Source organism: Setaria viridis, chromosome 3 (assembly GCF_005286985.2).
Source record: "Setaria viridis chromosome 3, Setaria_viridis_v4.0, whole genome shotgun sequence".
Lineage (NCBI taxonomy): Eukaryota > Viridiplantae > Streptophyta > Magnoliopsida > Poales > Poaceae > Setaria > Setaria viridis.
In genome coordinates, this window is record NC_048265.2 from 49,747,363 (window position 1) to 49,764,174 (window position 16,812).

The 16,812-nt window shown below is 48.9% G+C and overlaps 2 protein-coding genes across 5 annotated transcripts; both read left to right on the forward strand.

The window, feature by feature from the left end:
• The first annotated feature begins 2,878 nt into the window (after nt 1-2,878).
• Nucleotides 2,879-6,309, forward strand: LOC117849412 (uncharacterized). Its single transcript, XM_072292923.1, has one exon. The coding sequence runs from the start codon at nt 3,031-3,033 to the stop codon at nt 5,989-5,991; it is 2,961 nt and encodes a 986-aa protein (XP_072149024.1). The 5' UTR covers nt 2,879-3,030; the 3' UTR covers nt 5,992-6,309.
• Nucleotides 6,310-6,463: 154 nt separating this feature from the next.
• LOC117848931 (uncharacterized) lies at nt 6,464-15,852 on the forward strand. Of its 4 annotated transcripts, none has more exons than XM_034730518.2 (10): nt 6,464-7,628; nt 7,764-8,175; nt 8,629-8,764; nt 8,861-10,042; nt 10,316-12,019; nt 12,106-13,215; nt 13,605-13,709; nt 14,034-14,123; nt 14,897-15,007; nt 15,077-15,852. In XM_034730518.2, the coding sequence occupies exons 3-10, from the start codon at nt 8,705-8,707 to the stop codon at nt 15,566-15,568; spliced, it is 4,854 nt and encodes a 1,617-aa protein (XP_034586409.1). In that variant the 5' UTR covers nt 6,464-7,628; nt 7,764-8,175; nt 8,629-8,704; the 3' UTR covers nt 15,569-15,852. The 4 variants fall into 4 exon arrangements, 3 of the variants coding, with proteins under 3 accessions (XP_034586409.1, XP_034586411.1, XP_034586412.1); XM_034730520.2 differs by having other exon boundaries at nt 8,632-8,764; XM_034730521.2 differs by having other exon boundaries at nt 15,106-15,317.
• Nucleotides 15,853-16,812: the final 960 nt, after the last annotated feature.

A 16,812-nucleotide genomic window follows, 5' to 3' on the forward strand; every position in this document is an offset into this window, starting at 1 on the left:
ACGATTTCTGATGAAAGTGGCTAATAATGATGCTTGTTAAACACAAAATTAAATGAAAAAGCTTTTGCATATACCACAAGCATGCAAAACAAAATGTTTGTACTGTAATTTTCTTGTGACTTGATAAACAACCCACCCGGATGGAATATGTTTGGTGGGTTGGATGCTGTGAGTGGGAACAACCCGTATGCAGATTGCGAGAAATCCCTGTGATGGCGACGGCCAAGCTCGGCCTGGCATCTCTGCCGACCCCTGCAATGAACTCTAAGCTACTACTGGCCTGCCTTCTAGAAGCCAAGCGGGATGCAAATAAAATTATCATTGTAGTAATAACCTGGTCAAAGGGATTCTTATATGCAGGCAGGAGTGAGAGCGTGACACCTGTGTAGAAAGAAGCGGCGTCAGTAAGTCAGGGGCGTCTGCATCGATCCTGTGATGATTCGCTAGCTCGTTCGACTGGCTGACAGGAAGGAAGGAAGTGATTGCCAAGGAATCGGAACTCTCTGTGCGTGCGTGACAAAAAAGAAGCTGTCGACAAGGCAGAGAGCGCGATCGAGGGAGGAAGATGCACACCGATCTGGTTTCTTGTGGTCTGAATGTTGCCAAGAACACGCGGCCCGGGGATGACAATATCTGAAGGGAGCATGTTTGTTGTTCCTGCAGGAGGCACATGCTTTGCTCCTCGATCGAATTCCCCCTCTGTTTGCTTGACGAAAAGAAAAGGGTCAGCGCGTACCAAAGGGAATAAAGAAAGAAGTTTCAGTTTCGTTCAGTGGCACCTCGATGGCACAATGATGCGCGCGGCTTTCAGATCGTTCAGTACAGTTGCCACCTCGATGGAAGGGAAGCGATCGATCAGATAACGGCAAAAAGTCACGTCAGGATCGTTTACGACCCCACCTCACCTCACCTCACCTGCTGTTGCTGTTGGTGTGTGGAAACGCGGTGGAGAAGAGACAAGCAGCGAGTCAAACGCGGCGGCGCCTGCTGCTGCGTCACTACCCCATCCAACCCCCACCGCTGGGTGTGGCTTTTGGCCTCGCCGTGCCGGTGCTGTCGTCGTCGGCTGCCGTCTCCATCCCGGGGGCGGCGGCCGGCGAGTTACGATCGAGCCTGTTGGGCGTCTTACCTTCCGTCTTCCTTCCGCCGCTCGCCACCCACCTAAAAACATTCAGCACTTTCATGGAGTAAATTTTAATCCCACCCTGTTTAAACAGGTTACACGGATTAAAATAGACTAAAGTCCATAAATATTGTTGAACAAAGACCCTTTTACCCTTTTTTCTATCCTCGGTAACCCTGCGCCTACTTCTTCCTGGCGCCAACCGCTCCCATTGTAGCTTGGACTAGATCTCAAATTCCCGTCTGTCGCCGTGGTGCTGGTGGTGCGCTTGGTCGGGGGAGTCGTCGCTGCGCCGCCACAATGCCGCAGTACCAGGAGTTGCCATGCGGCGGGCAGGTTCTCAACATCGACACGACGCTCAAGGATGGCATCCTCGGGGGCGCGCTGGAGCCTGAGGATGCGGTGGCGGGGGACGTCGAGAAGCAGCTGGTCGAGGTGAGGAAGATGATGGACGAGCTCGACGCTGGGAGGGAGGGCAGTAAATAAGGGGCAGGGGTGTCCCTAAACACCCTTTAGTCTAGTTTAGTCCAATTTTATGGATTAGAGGACTAAAGCTTTTAGCTCAAACTTGAGTCCAACTGTTTAGATGTTTAGGGACTAAAAGTGTATCAAAATAGTGAAGTCCATGAAAACCAAACACTTCTTGAGTGGACAGTGGAGGCCTGGAGTGGAGTGACCACAGCTTGGACCCCATCCTCGTGCACGCGCGGCACCACCGTTTTCGTCTCTAGTGCGTGCGTGGCAAATCGACGGTCACCAAAAAGCAGCAGCACCACCCGCTCGCCTTTTTCTCCATCGCTTTTACTCTTTATTTTATTTCCATCCCAAAACACATGACACACACACAACTACACTGCATCCACAAGCGACATGTAAATGGGATGATGCATCACGAATAAATCCAGCTCGATCGTCGTCTTATATGGAGAACCAGCTCGATCGCACGTGAATTACCGCAGATAAAAAAACAAGTGTGTTCGCTACAAATGCAAGCGATGCAATCTCCGGTTTTAATTTTGTAGCCTGGCATGCTTTGTTACACTTGTTACACACAAGTACTCTCAGTCCACTGCAGTAGTCACCACTACGAGCTAAAGCTAGTCATGCATGAGTCCAAGTGATGAGTCCACCGTGCTTGCCATCGAGCGTCGTTGCTTCTCATCCATCTTTGACTGCACCACCACCCTCATCATCAGATAACGACGACCACCACCTAGTGCTGCTACGACTTTTACACAAACTTCACGCTCCAAGATGATTAGAACTTGTATATCCGCGTTCCATCTTCTAGCTACCTCAATTGCATAGCAAAATACGGGAAAAAGAAACAGGGATGGTTGGAAGGGGCTTCTCTAAAAATGGTTTCAGCAGTAAAGCTAAAGCAGGTGAAGCAAGTAGCTTCATATAAATTTTAGTTCATTTTAACCTCGATCTCAATCTACAGTATCTCGTTTTGCGTAAAATAGATGAAATAAGCCCTTTCGTCCAACGGGACCTAAAATTCATGAAGTTATGCGAATTTTTGAACCCTGGTTGTTGGCACCCAACTCAAAGGCATAAAAAAAATCCTATAATACTCCTACATATGGCGCCAAATTAAGGCAAAGCAGCTCATTACACTTTTGCAGAGCAGCACATGCTTTAATTTGCAAGTTCATTAGTACCATGCATGCTCTTTTTTAGTGCGGTTTGTCTGTCCAGTGATTAAGAACAACTAACTAACCCCCATATAATCCCAACCCTTGCTGCCTACTCCTAATTCGTTCCAGAGCATCATCACCACACTTTCGTCCGTAGGTGCATCTGCATCTGCCGTACCTTAAAACCAGTCAAACTCCGCACACTGACAGCCAAGCTCAAAGGAACCAACCAGCAGACGTCCTTCCCTTCCCTCCACGCCCGGCGCCATGCCGCCCGCCCCCGCCCTCCCCCTCCTCCTCCTCCTCCTCCTCCTCGCCGTCGCCGTCGCCGTCACCGGAGCCGCCGAGGTGGACGCGCTCATCGCCTTCAAACGCTTCCTCACCGTCCCTCCGGCAGCCGCGCCCTTCTTCGCCACGTGGGACGCTACCGCGGCCGACCCCTGCACCTTCACCGGCGTCGCGTGCGGCACCGGCCGCGTCGTCACCGGCGTCTCCCTGAGAGCCCTGAACGTCTCCGCCGCGTCCGTGCCCTTCGCCGACCTCTGCGCCGCGCTGCCGTCCCTGACCACGCTGTCCCTGCCGGAGAACTCGCTCGGCGGCGCCATCGACGGCGTCGTCGGGTGCGCGGCGCTCCAGGAGCTCAACCTCGCGTTCAACGGCTTCAGCAGCACGGTCCCGGACCTCTCGCCGCTCACCAGGCTCCGCAGGCTCAACGTCTCCTCCAACCTCTTCGCTGGTGCGTTCCCGTGGGCCTCGCTCGCCAAGATGCCGGACCTCTCCGTGCTCGCGCTCGGGGACAACCCGTTCCTCGCGCCCACCCACGCGTTCCCCGCCGAGGTCACCAGGCTCACCAACCTCACCGTGCTCTACTTGTCCGCCGCCAAGATCGGCGGCGCCATCCCGCCGGAGATCGGCAACCTGGTCAACCTCGTCGACCTCGAGCTCTCCGATAACGACCTCGCCGGCGAGATACCCAAGGAGATCGCCAGGCTCACCAACCTCAACCAGCTCGAGCTCTACAACAATTCCCTCCATGGCGAGCTCCCCACCGGGTTCGGCGAGCTCACCAAGCTGCAGTACTTCGATGCGTCCATGAACAACCTCACCGGCAGCCTCGCCGAGCTCCGGTCCCTCAAGGAGCTCATCTCGCTGCAGCTCTTCAGCAACAACTTCTCCGGTGGGGTGCCCCCGGAGTTCGGCGACTTCAAGGAGCTCGTGAACCTGTCCCTTTACAACAACAGCCTCACCGGCGAGCTGCCGGCGAGCCTCGGGAGCTGGGGGCGGTTCAACTTCATCGACGTCTCCACGAACGCGCTCTCCGGGCCGATCCCGCCGGACATGTGCAAGCAGGGCACCATGCTGAAGCTGCTCATCCTCGAGAACAGCTTCTCCGGCGGGATCCCGGCGACCTACGCGAGCTGCAAGACGCTGGTGAGGTTCCGGGTCAGCAAGAACAGGCTCACCGGCGAGGTGCCCGATGGGCTGTGGGCCCTCCCCAACGTCAACGTGCTCGACCTGGCCGAGAACCAGTTCAACGGCAGCATCGGCGGCGGCATCGGGAACGCCACGGCGATGACCTATCTCATGCTTGCCGGGAACAGGTTCGCCGGCGCGATTCCGCCGTCGATCGGCAACGCGGCGAGCCTCGAGAGCATGGACGTGTCGTGGAACGAGCTCTCCGGCGAGTTGCCGGAGAGCATCGGGAGGCTGTCGAGCCTCAACAGCCTCACCATCGAGGGGAACGGGATCGGCGGGGCCATCCCGGCGAGCCTGGGTTCGTGCTCGGCGCTCAGCACGGTCAATTTCGCCGGGAACAAGCTCGCCGGCGCGATCCCCGCGGAGCTGGGCAACCTGCCGCGGCTGAATTCTCTGGATTTGTCCAGGAATGAGCTGACCGGCGCCGTGCCGGCGAGCCTCGCCGCGCTGAAGCTGAGCAGTCTGAACCTGTCCGACAACCAGCTGACCGGGCCCGTGCCGGAGGCGCTCGCGATCTCGGCCTACGGCGAGAGCTTCGTCGGGAACCCCGGGCTGTGCGCCACCAACGGCGCCGGCTTCCTCCGCCGCTGCGCGCCGGGCTCCGGAGGCCGGTCGGCGAGCGCCGCCGCGCGCCTGGTCGTTACCTGCATCCTCGCCGCGACGGCGGTCCTGCTGGCGGCGCTGGGCGTGTTGATATACCTGAAGAAGCGGCGGCGCGCGGAGGCCGAGGCGGCCGCGTCCGGCGCGGGGAAGCTGTTCGCGCTGAAGAAGGGCTCGTGGGACCTCAAGTCGTTCCGGATCCTGGCGTTCGACGAGCGCGAGATCATCGCCGGCGTCCGCGACGAGAACCTGATCGGCAGCGGCGGGTCCGGGAACGTGTACCGGGTGAAGCTCGGGAGCGGCGCGGTGGTGGCGGTGAAGCACGTGACGCGGGCGGCGCGCTTGTCGTCGTCGGCGCGGTGGCGGGAGTTCGAGGCGGAGGTGGGGACGCTGAGCGCGATCCGGCACGTGAACGTGGTGAAGCTGCTGTGCAGCATCACGAGCGAGGACGGCGGCGCGAGCCTGCTGGTGTACGAGCACCTCCCCAACGGCAGCCTGCACGAGCGGCTGCACGGGCCGGAGGGGAGGAAGCTGGGCGGCGGGCTCGGGTGGGCGGAGCGGCACGACGTGGCGGTGGGCGCGGCGAGGGGGCTCGAGTACCTCCACCACGGTTGCGACCGCCCCATCCTCCATCGCGACGTCAAGTCCAGCAACATCCTCCTCGACGAGGCCTTCAAGCCCCGCCTCGCAGACTTCGGCCTCGCCAAGATCCTCACCGCCGCGTCCGCTAGAGTGGACTCGTCGGCCGGCGTCGTCGCCGGCACGCTCGGGTACATGGCGCCGGAGTACGCGTACACGTGGAAGGTGACGGAGAAGAGCGACGTGTACAGCTTCGGCGTGGTGCTGCTGGAGCTGGTGACGGGGCGGCCGGCGATGGTGCCGGTGGAGGAGGGCGGCGGCGACCTGGTGGAGTGGGTGTCGCGGCGGCTGGAGAGCCGGGAGAAGGCTATGTCTCTGGTGGACGCGCGGGTGACGGAGGGTTGGGCCCGGGAGGAGGCGGTGCGGGTACTGCGCGTGGCGGTGCTGTGCACCAGCCGGACGCCGGCGATGCGGCCGTCCATGCGGTCCGTCGTGCAGATGCTCGAGGACGTCGCCGCCGCGCGGGAGGACGACGCGCCAGCGGCCAAGCTCATCCAGGTCAAGGTCGTCTGATCTCGTCGCTGGCGTTGGCCGTGCCCGGCTGGCACCGGCGGGTGACCGTCCGATCGGAGAAGGAAAGGTTGCTGTAGTTGCTGTACGTAGGTAGGACTCGTTCAGAGCAGAGATGCCAGCTGCGGTCAACACAGCACAGCAGCATGTGTAGCAGTAAGATTATTACCAGAATAATCAATCAGCCAAGCAACCTCTTTCAATCTGCAGCTTGGCAGCTTAGCAATACCTTGTGGCTGTAGCAGTAAGATTACAGTACTAGAGTACCAGGCAATTTTTGTAAGTGATCGTTGAGAGGTCAATGAAGTGAGCTTTGGGTCCTCTTTCCATGGCACGCCAAACATTCTGTCTCTTGGACTCCCAACTGCAGAAGAGAAAAGGAAGAGACCTCGGGAGATTCTTGAGAAGTCGATCGAGATGAGACACAGACAGACAAGCCACCTGGATGCATGTAGTCACTGTATGAAGCATTGCAGATAGTACAGTAGGATTGTTGAGAGCAGCTAGGGAGAAGGCAGTTGATGTCAAAGCAGTGGCATGTGCAGTCAGATTGTTGTTGCTAGAATGAATAATCAATCGCACAAGCAACCAGTACGTAGTTTAGCATATCTGCAGGCGTGCGTGCAGCTGTAGGAGTAAGATAATGCACTGGTAGATAGCATCAAGTTTTGTAATCGCCCACAAGTCAATACCATTATGCATGGATTAGTCGACCCTGCAGGCTCCTCTTTCCAAGGCACGCCAAACATTCCCTGTCAGACTCCAACAGCAGATGATTTTGATTCATCCTCTTGTGCAGAGAAAGAAAAGAAAAGAAAAGAAAAAGGAGATGTTGGTTCTCTCCTCTCGGGGGAGATTCTTGAGAAGTCGAGATGAAACGGACAAGCCACCTGGAGGATGCACATGCCCAGAATCTGTGAGCAGGAAGTTCAGTTCAGTTGGGAATTGGTTTTCAGGCAGGCGTGGTTACGTGAGACTAACGGAAGGGAGGCGTCGTTGTCGTGGAGGATTGGCTGGCGACGCAGAGCTTTCACCGGCCCGGGAATCGCTGCCGAGACGAGGCCGTGGTTTCATACAAGCTACAGCTACAGCCAGAGACTTCCTTTGAGGCAGCCGTGGTTTCGAATAATTAATAAAAACAAACAGATGGAAATTGAACACTCCACCGCCCGCCGGTACAGTGGAGTGCAGGAGCAGGACTGAAATGACAGCCGCAAGACCCGGGGATTGTCTGTCTTCCTTGTTGGTGGTGGCTGGTGGATTCAGATTTCAGAGTTATGACGCTTGCCCCCTTCCTCTCATCGGCCCAACCCCCCAATCATAAGGGCATCATCATAGTTTCATTCGCAGGTAGTAGTAGGAATTCGTTGGATGTTCACAGGGCCTGGATCCTGAGCTGCATGCCATGTCACAGGAAATGTGTTTCTCTGAATCCTGAGCTGCTGTTCTAAACTGACTGACAATGTGTTCGTTCATGGATTGCTGGGTTGGTTGGTTCAGACTGACAGTACGCGCGTTAAGTGGGGACATAGGTCGATCGATCCGAGAACACAACCCCCGAAATGGATGATTCAGAGGCAGGCATTGCCCCCCTCCATTCCCCAATCACAAGGCAATTTCGTCGCGATTTCATTCAGCAGGTATGGATTTCTTGGACGCAGAGGCTGTTGGCATGCAGTCTTGCAACAATGATTTGCTCTAGTCCAACAGCAAACCACGCAGGTTTCTGCTGCATGTCTGTCTGACTGTTTCAAACTGACTGCCAATGTCTTCAGGGAGGGACATGCGTAGATTGATTTGCGGAAGCAAGCTGAGTAGCTGACGCTACCTGAGATGAGATGAATGGCTCAGGGATTGGAGTGACTGACTGACTGGAGGGAGAGAGCAGCTGCTGGATCTGGGCAACGATCTTCAAACTGAATTTGGGCTGCACGCACCTTGGGCTCAACTGCCGCTGTCAGCTTCGGGCCTTCTCGTAGCTTCGGGCATTGGGCAATTGCACAAAAAAAAAAAAAGCATTCCGCGGCCCGGTCCCTTTTCTTTCCTCCGCTGCCTTCATTTTTTTTTTCTTTCTCCGCTCCACTCTCTCGGCATTTCTCTACTAGCGGCGCCGACAGGGCGAGCGGCCGCCCTTGCCCCTTGGCCTGGTGTTCGTCTGGCGCTTCGCCGGCGACGAGGATCCTACAGGTATGCTCGCTTATTCCCCTCCTTTCCCTTCCCTTCCCTTCCCTTCCCTTTCCCTTCCTGCTGTGCGAAACCGAACACCAAAAACCCTGATGTATGCTATTTGTCTTCGGATCTGACCATGTATTTATCTGCAAAATTCGATCTTTTGCAAACTATCGGGTGTACGCCCATGTCCAATTCTGGGTCCGCCCCCGATCCAAGTGAAGCCTGCCCTTTTGCTTTAAAAAAAATGATGCATTGATGGGGAATCCCCCCGTTTTACCCTCTAGTTCCTTAATTTATAGTGCATTTCGGTTTTAGGGTATAGGGAGTTCTATCTGTGTTAGCAGCAGTAGTAGTCTTTAACTGAGGCACTTGCCACAGGCACCAATGGAACGTCTTGAAAAAAAAATGTGATTTTTGCAGTCCCTTGTCAATACACTGAAAATAATTTAGCTCCAACATTTCCTGCAGCAGGTGTAATTAGCGCGAAATATTCGTCCGGGGAAGTAAGAATGCCGTAAGGAACCGCTGAGGATTGTAGGTGGTTATGGATAATGATAATGGAGATACGGATGACCTTGGATCAGGATGGTTTGAAGTGAAAAAGGTTTATTTCTCTGACGATTTTCTCGTATGGTGGTGCATTATGCTGGGCCAATTCGTACTGTTATTATTCCTAACTTAACATGGACCCATTTTACAGAAGCATCGGTCCAGCTCGAAATACACATTGCAGAGGTCTTCTGGAGGTTCCAGCCAGAAAATTCCAAACTCGTCGTCACGGTCACGGCCCAACTGTAGCAGTGACAGTTCAAGGTGGCATGACAGGCCGCAACATCCTCCTCCGAACATAAATGCTAATGTTGGCGCTGATGAATCTGGTACTGGAGAAACAACTAATGTTCTAGCTGAAAGATGCAATGATGTAGGTGCTAGTGACCTGAAGGGTGTCTTAAATACTTCAGCCTCAGAGTATGTAGCAGAAAGACCTGACGAGCTGCTGGTGGCTGAAGAAACAAGTGAACCTCCCAAAACCAGTCTGGCTGATCATGCAAATCCTTCAGTGCCTCATGAGTCCTCGACCTGTTCAGGCAGTGTTGCCAAATGTGCAGACGATTCTCAGCATGTAAAATGTTCTCCAAAAACAGAGTCGCTAGGTGTTTTGTCCAATACTCCTGTCAAGTTTGGAGACTTTGATGAAGTTCCAGGTTTATCATTACCCTCTGATTCATACAGAGATAACAGTTCTTCTAGAGACCATGGGCATGGTGGAGATGCTGCACATTCCAGAAATGAGCAAAAGGATGAAAGTAAACCCAAAGTGGAGACGAACTCTTGTGCAACAATTGATGAGGCATCTCCAATCATTATACAAGGAACAGAGACACCTAGTGATGACACGATAGGGCCACTGGATGCACATGAAACACCAGAAAGTATGTTGAATGTTAGTGGTTCAGCAGCCTCAACTGACTCTGTTTCCCTACCCTGCTCCAGTAATGATCATGAAGTTCCAGTTACATCTTCATCTGTTGCGTCCACAGAAAGTAGAACGTTACTTCCTAACCATGCACCAGCTTCTGCAGATTTCGGATCTGAAACTGCTGAGAGCAAAGAAAGATTCAGGCAGAGGCTATGGTGCTTTCTTTTTGAGAATCTGAATAGGGCTGTTGATGAACTTTACCTCCTCTGTGAACTAGAATGTGACATGGAACAAATTAATGAATCCATACTTGTTCTTGAAGAAGCTATATCTGATTTTCAAGAACTTAAATCCAGAGCAGAGCATTTTGATAACACCAAAAAGTCTCCTGGTGTACCCAAAGAGGGGATGCCAATGGCTGTGAAAGCTGACCATAGGAGACCTCATGCCTTGTCTTGGGAGGTCTGTTCTCTCACTAGCCATCCTGATGTCTTGTGGTCTATTTTCACTTCTGCATATTTATGATTAATTGACAACTAACTACGTGAGCATAGCATCTTCTTCCTTGCATCAACATGCGTGTGCATGAATATTGAATGGACCTTCAGAGTGATGTATTGCTGGATTGAGAACTGCAATATTAATAGCTGCATGTTTTTCTTTCCATCCTTGCATGACAACTTTTTCTGCTGTGTTTCAGAGTTCTAAATCTTGTTCACTGCATCATATATGCAGGTCAGAAGGATGACAAGTTCACCACACAGGCAAGAAATACTCTCTTCATCTCTAGAGGCCTTCCAAAGGATCCAATTGGAACTGGCATGCAAGCAGGCTGGTATAACGGCAGAGAGATTTACATCCAGCTCTTCTGGAGAAGTTTTGAGTAGCTCATCAGAGCTGACCACAGCATCCGCTACTGTTAGGAATATAAGTTTGAAAGTGGAGAGTCAGGTAAAACTTCCTGATAGTGGTAGTGAGAAAAAGATTGCTGGAGAGAAGCAAATCAGGGATGCATTCAAGTCAGATAAATCACATCCACAAAGTATGCCTTCATATTCTGCAAGGAGTAGAAGAGGGTCACTAGAACCGATCTCGGAAATAGAGAAGCACACTTTTAAGAATGACAGGGAGTTGCCAGAAAACAAATTTGACAGGCTCAAGTCAGCCGATGTTGTTAAAAAGAGTACAGTTCATCTTGAAAAGGAGAAGCAAATTACAGCACCTTGGAAGTCAATGGATGCTTGGAAGGAGAAAAGGAACTGGGAAGATATATTGAAATCTCCTGCACGGAGTTCTCGGGTTTCTCATTCTCCTGGTGTTGGCAGAAAAGTTACAGATCGTGGTCGTGTTCTACATGACAAGTTGATGTCTCCTGAAAAGAAAAAAAGAAGCGCTTTGGATATGAAAAAAGAAGCAGAAGAAAAGCATGCACGAGCACTGCGAATTAGGAGTCAACTAGAAAGTGAGAGGGTTCAGAGGCTACAACGTACCTCTGAAAAGTTAAATCGTGTCAATGAGTGGCAGGCTGTGCGCAGCTCAAAACTGCGGGAAGTAATGAATGCACGCCATCAACGTGGTGAATCTCGTCATGAAGCATATCTTGCTCAGGTTGCAAAAAGAGCTGGTGATGAGAGTACTAAAGTAAATGAGGTCCGTTTTATTACATCGCTGAATGAGGAAAACAAAAAATTCTTGCTGAGGCAGAAACTTTATGATTCTGAAATGCGGAGAGCTGAAAAGCTACAGGTGATCAAAACAAAGCAAAAGGAGGACACTGCTAGGGAAGAAGCTGTTTTGGAACGAAGAAAGTTCCTTGAAGCTGAGAAGATGCAGCGCCTTGCTGAAATACAGCGCAAGAAAGAAGAGGCTATTTTCAGAAGAGAAGAAGAGCGCAAAGCATCTAGTGCTGCACGGGAAGCAAGGGCTGCAGAACAGCAGCGTAGAAAAGAAATAAGAGCAAAAGCGCAACAAGAGGAAGCTGAACTTTTAGCCCAAAAGTTAGCTGAAAAGCTCCGTGAGAGTGAGCAGCGCCGCAAGTATCACCTAGAGCAGATACGGGAGCGAGCCTCTATGGATCTTAGGGATCAGACTTCACCTTTTCAGCGCCGCTTTCCAAGTAAAGATGGCCAAAACCGTTCAACTAATAGCGGCGAAGACTCTCAGATTACTGGCAATTCCAGCACCGCAGACTCTGTGGTTAAATCATCGAATAATGTACAGATGAAACGAAGGATCAAAAAGATTCGCCAGAGATTAATGGCTCTGAAGCATGAATTTATCGAACCACCCATAGGTGAAAGTACTGGAATCACACACAGGGCTGCTCTAGGAGCTGCCAAAGCTAAGTTAAGTAGATGGCTTCAAGACCTACAGAAACTTCGTCAAGCTAGAAAAGAAGGCACTGCCAGTATTGGTTTGATTGTCGGTGACATGACAAAGGTATTCTCATTGTCCCATTCATTCTGTATTGTATTGTAAGTACTGAAGATGTTTGCTAATAGCACTTTCTGTTTATTTGGGTACAGTATTTAGAAGGAAAGGATCTTGAACTGCATGCATCAAGACAAGTTGGTCTGCTTGGCTTCATTGCATCTGCTTTACCTGCATCACACACTTCAAAGCCTGGAGCTTGTCAAGTCACTGTCTACCTCTTGCGCCTGTTGAGAGTATTGCTCTCACTTCCAGCTAATCGAACATATTTTCTAGTACAGAATCTTTTACCTCCGATTATTCCCATGCTATCAGCATCACTGGAGAATTACATTAAGGTGGCAGCATCCAACTCTGGAAGTTCAAATCTTCTGCCTAACAAAACTTCAACCGAGAATACAGAGTCATCAGGTGAAGTGTTAGATGGCTTCTTATGGACTGTGACCATGATCGTTGGCCATGTACACCTCGATGATGAACAACTTCAAATGCAGGGAGGTTTGATCGAACTGATTGTAGCTTATCAAATAATTCACCGTCTGCGAGATTTGTTTGCCCTTTATGATAGGCCCCAGGTGGAAGGATCCCCACTCCCATCATCTATACGCTTTGGTCTCAACCTTTTGGCTGTCTTAACATCTAAACCTGGAAATTTCTCTACCATTGATTGGGAGTCCTGCAAATGCAGGACATTAGGTGGCACTATAGTTCAAGAATATGAATATCTTAGCTCACAAGACAGTATGGGGAACCAGTTGATGACACTAGAGCAGTCTGGAGATAACAAATTGGCATCCTTGTGTAGTGAACTGCCTGAAGAAAACAAATCATGTAAACTGCATGACTTGAGCATTCCTGGGGACAGAAAATTGGTTGATGAAGCTAGAAAAGACTTGATACCTGTCTCAGGTGGCCTGAATAATCCAGCAATGCAACCACCTGATTTGGGGATTGCTACAGAGAAGCGTTCTGAAATTCCTAGCCAGGGAGATGAAAATAGCACAATCGACAGTTTTCTTGAAGGAAGAAAGGTGAACAATGTAGGTTCAGGGTATAACAGTAGTCCTGGAAAAGGCAACGAGACAAGCCTAAAGCATCCTGTAATGCTTTTACTTTCTGCTATGACTGAGACTGGCCTTGTTAGTCTACCATCACTTTTGACTGCTGTGTTGCTCCAGGCGAACAACAGATCATCTTCAGAACAGGTTTGTCCGCCTGCTGCATTGAGGTGCATTGATTTTTTTTGAGAAATTTGTCATGCTATTTCAAAATTCAATATATCTATATACCTTATTGTCATTTTTACAGAACTAGATGACTCACAAATTTACATGTGCATTTAGATTATTGGATACATAATAATTGATACGTAAATTCTTCAAATAGGTGCTTTGTGTTCTTGTAAGTTGTAACAAAACAAACACGCTAAAATGACACTGTACACATTTACTAGCATGCTTTTATTTCTTAGGATTTCATTACAATGTAAGCAGAAACTTGAGTTTTGGCGTCTCAGAAATTAGTAGGGCAAACTTTGCATGTTATCGTGTTTTATGGATCTCTTTCTACAAAAATTTACTAACTCATTTTTCAGACTTCAGCTATTCTTCCATCAAATTTTGAAGAAGTAGCCACTGGTGTATTAAAAGTTTTGAACAATGTGGCACGCTTGGATATAAATCTTCTGCAGTGCATGCTGGTAAGTCCTCTTCATAAAAGAGGGATGAATATTATCAATCCTATTGTTGGTTGCTTGCCTGTTCTCTTGGATGTATCACTCTGAGTAGGTACATTTGGGCACTGAAACTGATGTGGTTCATTCACACACGCTAAAACTTTAACTACTTTCCTATGCAAGTCATCTATCCATGGTATCAGGATAGAATGAGCTATCAACAAAGGTTTCAGATGAATTTTCTGTCTGGCAAAGCCAATTTATGAATATGGGAACCATTGATATCTTTACACTCTGTTTTTTTTCCTGCATAAGTTAGTATTCTTAATGGTTATGAATTGTTTTCAGGCTAGATCAGATCTAAAGATGGAGTTCTTCCATTTAATCAGCTTCCTTCTGAGCCATTGCATGAACAAATGGAGAGTACCAAACGATCAGGTAAATATAAGTCTATTCCTTGTATAAATGTGCGCTCATGTATTCCCAACATGATATATATCATATATTTTTCTTTGGTGCTTTTAAGTACTTGTTTTTTTAATTATCGCTGTAAATATTTCATACAGTTACTCTCTAATTGCTTTTATGCAATACTTTGTACTGGTTTTGCACATTCAATTCTTCCTCGGCTATAATGGTAGCAAGTTGCCCTTTAGTTTACTGTTAAATGTATGAATAGGTGGTCTTCTTTACATCATTGGCGGCTTTAGAATCTAGTTATTGGTTCTTGTTAGCTATGAACTTAGTTCTTATTATTGTCTGCAATCTTCCTGAACAAACATTTTCCATTGAATACATGATTCAAACAGTGTGGTTATAAACATGTTCCATATTAAAATGTCTGAAATGCATGTTGTAGGAAGGTGATATGTGGGGTTGGGTATAAAATGACTGGAAAAATCGGTGCATTGGGGAACTGGATCTTGTTATTATTTCGGGTTTGACAAGTTGTGACTCTTTGGGATATTATTATGAAGAACTTTTGACATACTGCCATTTCTTGCCCTAACAGTTTGCTTGAGTGTCACTCTGGGACATTTCAGTACACAGTTGTGATCATGAAGGGATTTTTTATTGACATACACATCTGTAGTATTTCTCATGCTTGACAGTCATTTGGACTTTACTCCTAAAGCGTTGCTTTTTCACAAATGCAACTTTTTTCCTGCTTCCTCTGTACTCAATTGTGAGGGTCTATGCTATGTTTTTAGGTTGGTTTGCTGCTTCTAGAGTCTCTGCTACTTCTTGGCTACTTTTCTTTGTTCCATGCTGAGAACCAAGCTGTTCTTCGGTGGGGAAAGAGTCCCACCATACTTCACAAGGTAAATAAGTAGCCACATCTCTTAATTTCTTTGGATTGTTGGGCAAAAATCTGATGAGTTAGGATACAGCTGTGCGACTTGCCATTTGTTTTCTTCAGTGACCCCGAGTTGATGCCCATCTTGGCTGCTGCTCTGATCGCTGTTTGCTACGGTTGCGATCAGAATCGAAGTGTTGTACAACAGGAAATAAGCACGGATATGCTTCGTTCTTTGCTCAAGTCCTGTCAAACATCATTGACTTCTCCAGATTCCATTGCTGTAGATGGTTCTGGAAACAATTCCAGTGATAACACGCAGAGTTTACTTGATACCAGGAGCCCACAAGGTGACATCCCAATAAGGTCAAGCCGCAAAATTGGACGGCCAGTTGTTGGGAAGGGTGTTTCAGGAGGCATCAGATTCAACAGAAATAGGGTTCAGAAGGATGGTAGAGGAAGAGGTGTTGATGATGGGCCTCTGAAGCAAAGAGCTGGTGAAGCTTCATCTAACTTCATGTTGCATAGAAAGATCCCAGCTTCTTTCTTGGACAGAGCCGAGGAGTTCTTCTGCAGTGAGACATGAATTCGGCTCTGTAGCTGACCTGACCTATAGTGCACAAGCTACTGAATTTTACAATTTTGCGAGGATGGTGTTTCAGACTAATTATCTCAAAACTCTAGGCAAATGTACGTTCGGCTGGATCTGACTATAGTTTTGGAAAGGTTTTGCGACCTCGTATCCTGATTAAACCATGCAGTCTAAAGATAAAATAGCTATGTAGGGAGAGATGCACTGTTATGTACAGGAAAAAACTGTGATAAGAAAAATCTGACTCCATATGGAATAAAGGAACTGTCCATAATTTACTTCTGTCGGGTCACTTCTAAGTTAACGATCATTCTTTACTTACTTCGAGACAGTCTATTCTCTAGCTTGGAGCTCGTCAATCAAATGTTGGAATTCTGGAGATGGATTGTTGATTTGGCAACAGATTAATGATTCTAGACATAATTTTGCAAATTTGTCATGGACTAAATCATGCAGCTTTAGCTAGCAACAAATGGGTGAGCAAAATTTTCAGCTACATGTACCAGCTCAAACAATAAGTCAGATTGCACGCAGCCAAAACAAGAAAAGTAAATGTTGAATCTACTCCCCTGTTAAAAGTGCTCCATAATTGGAGCAATATTCTTCATTTCACAACAAAGCCATCACTAAGGATGGGTAACAGATAGTAGTGAAGTGTATACATACAATTGTACAACACATGCCCGGTTGCATTCAGCATACATTCACAGAAAAGACCAACGCCCTATTCTGCAACTATTTCGTGAGCATTTCCAGGAACCTCAAATCCTATGGAGCAGGCACTACCAGGGACGGTAACTAGCAAAGCGCATGTCATCTGATTCGTCTAATCGTCTGTTGCCTCACTTGCCTACAGTGAAAAGGAACAAAGACAAACAATCCTGTCAGCATTTTAGAGTATCAGTGAAACAGCTATGTTCATCTTTAAACTAGTAAACAATTTTCCCAATCGTGCTACTCTGTGAATTAAAAGTGTTATGTACAAACAGTTATCCTTCTCCGTAACACTATAGCAAATAGAATCATGGCGATTTTCGCAAAAAAAATAAATAATGCCCTGCTATGTCAACACGTGCACACAGTACACCATCAAGCGTCAATCAGCCTCCCAGGTTGCTATGACTGCAAGGTAGGCGCTACTCCAGCATCTCTAAATCTTTTATTTTAAAGAAAGAAGAGCTTCAAGTTAATTTGTTATATCCGCAACGTGCCAACATTGACTGACTGTCTAGTGAATG

Coding starts and splice junctions, on each gene's coding strand:
- LOC117849412 (XM_072292923.1), top strand. CDS start 3,031: ATGCCGCCCGCCCCCGCCCTCCCCCTCCTCCTCCTCCTCCTCCTCCTC.
- LOC117848931 (XM_034730518.2), top strand. CDS start 8,705: ATGGATAATGATAATGGAGATACGGATGACCTTGGATCAGGATGGTTT. Junction 8,765..8,860: donor GATGGTTTGAAGTGAAAAAG/GTTTATTTCTCT, acceptor CCCATTTTACAG/AAGCATCGGTCCAGCTCGAA. Junction 12,020..12,105: donor TTGTCGGTGACATGACAAAG/GTATTCTCATTG, acceptor ATTTGGGTACAG/TATTTAGAAGGAAAGGATCT.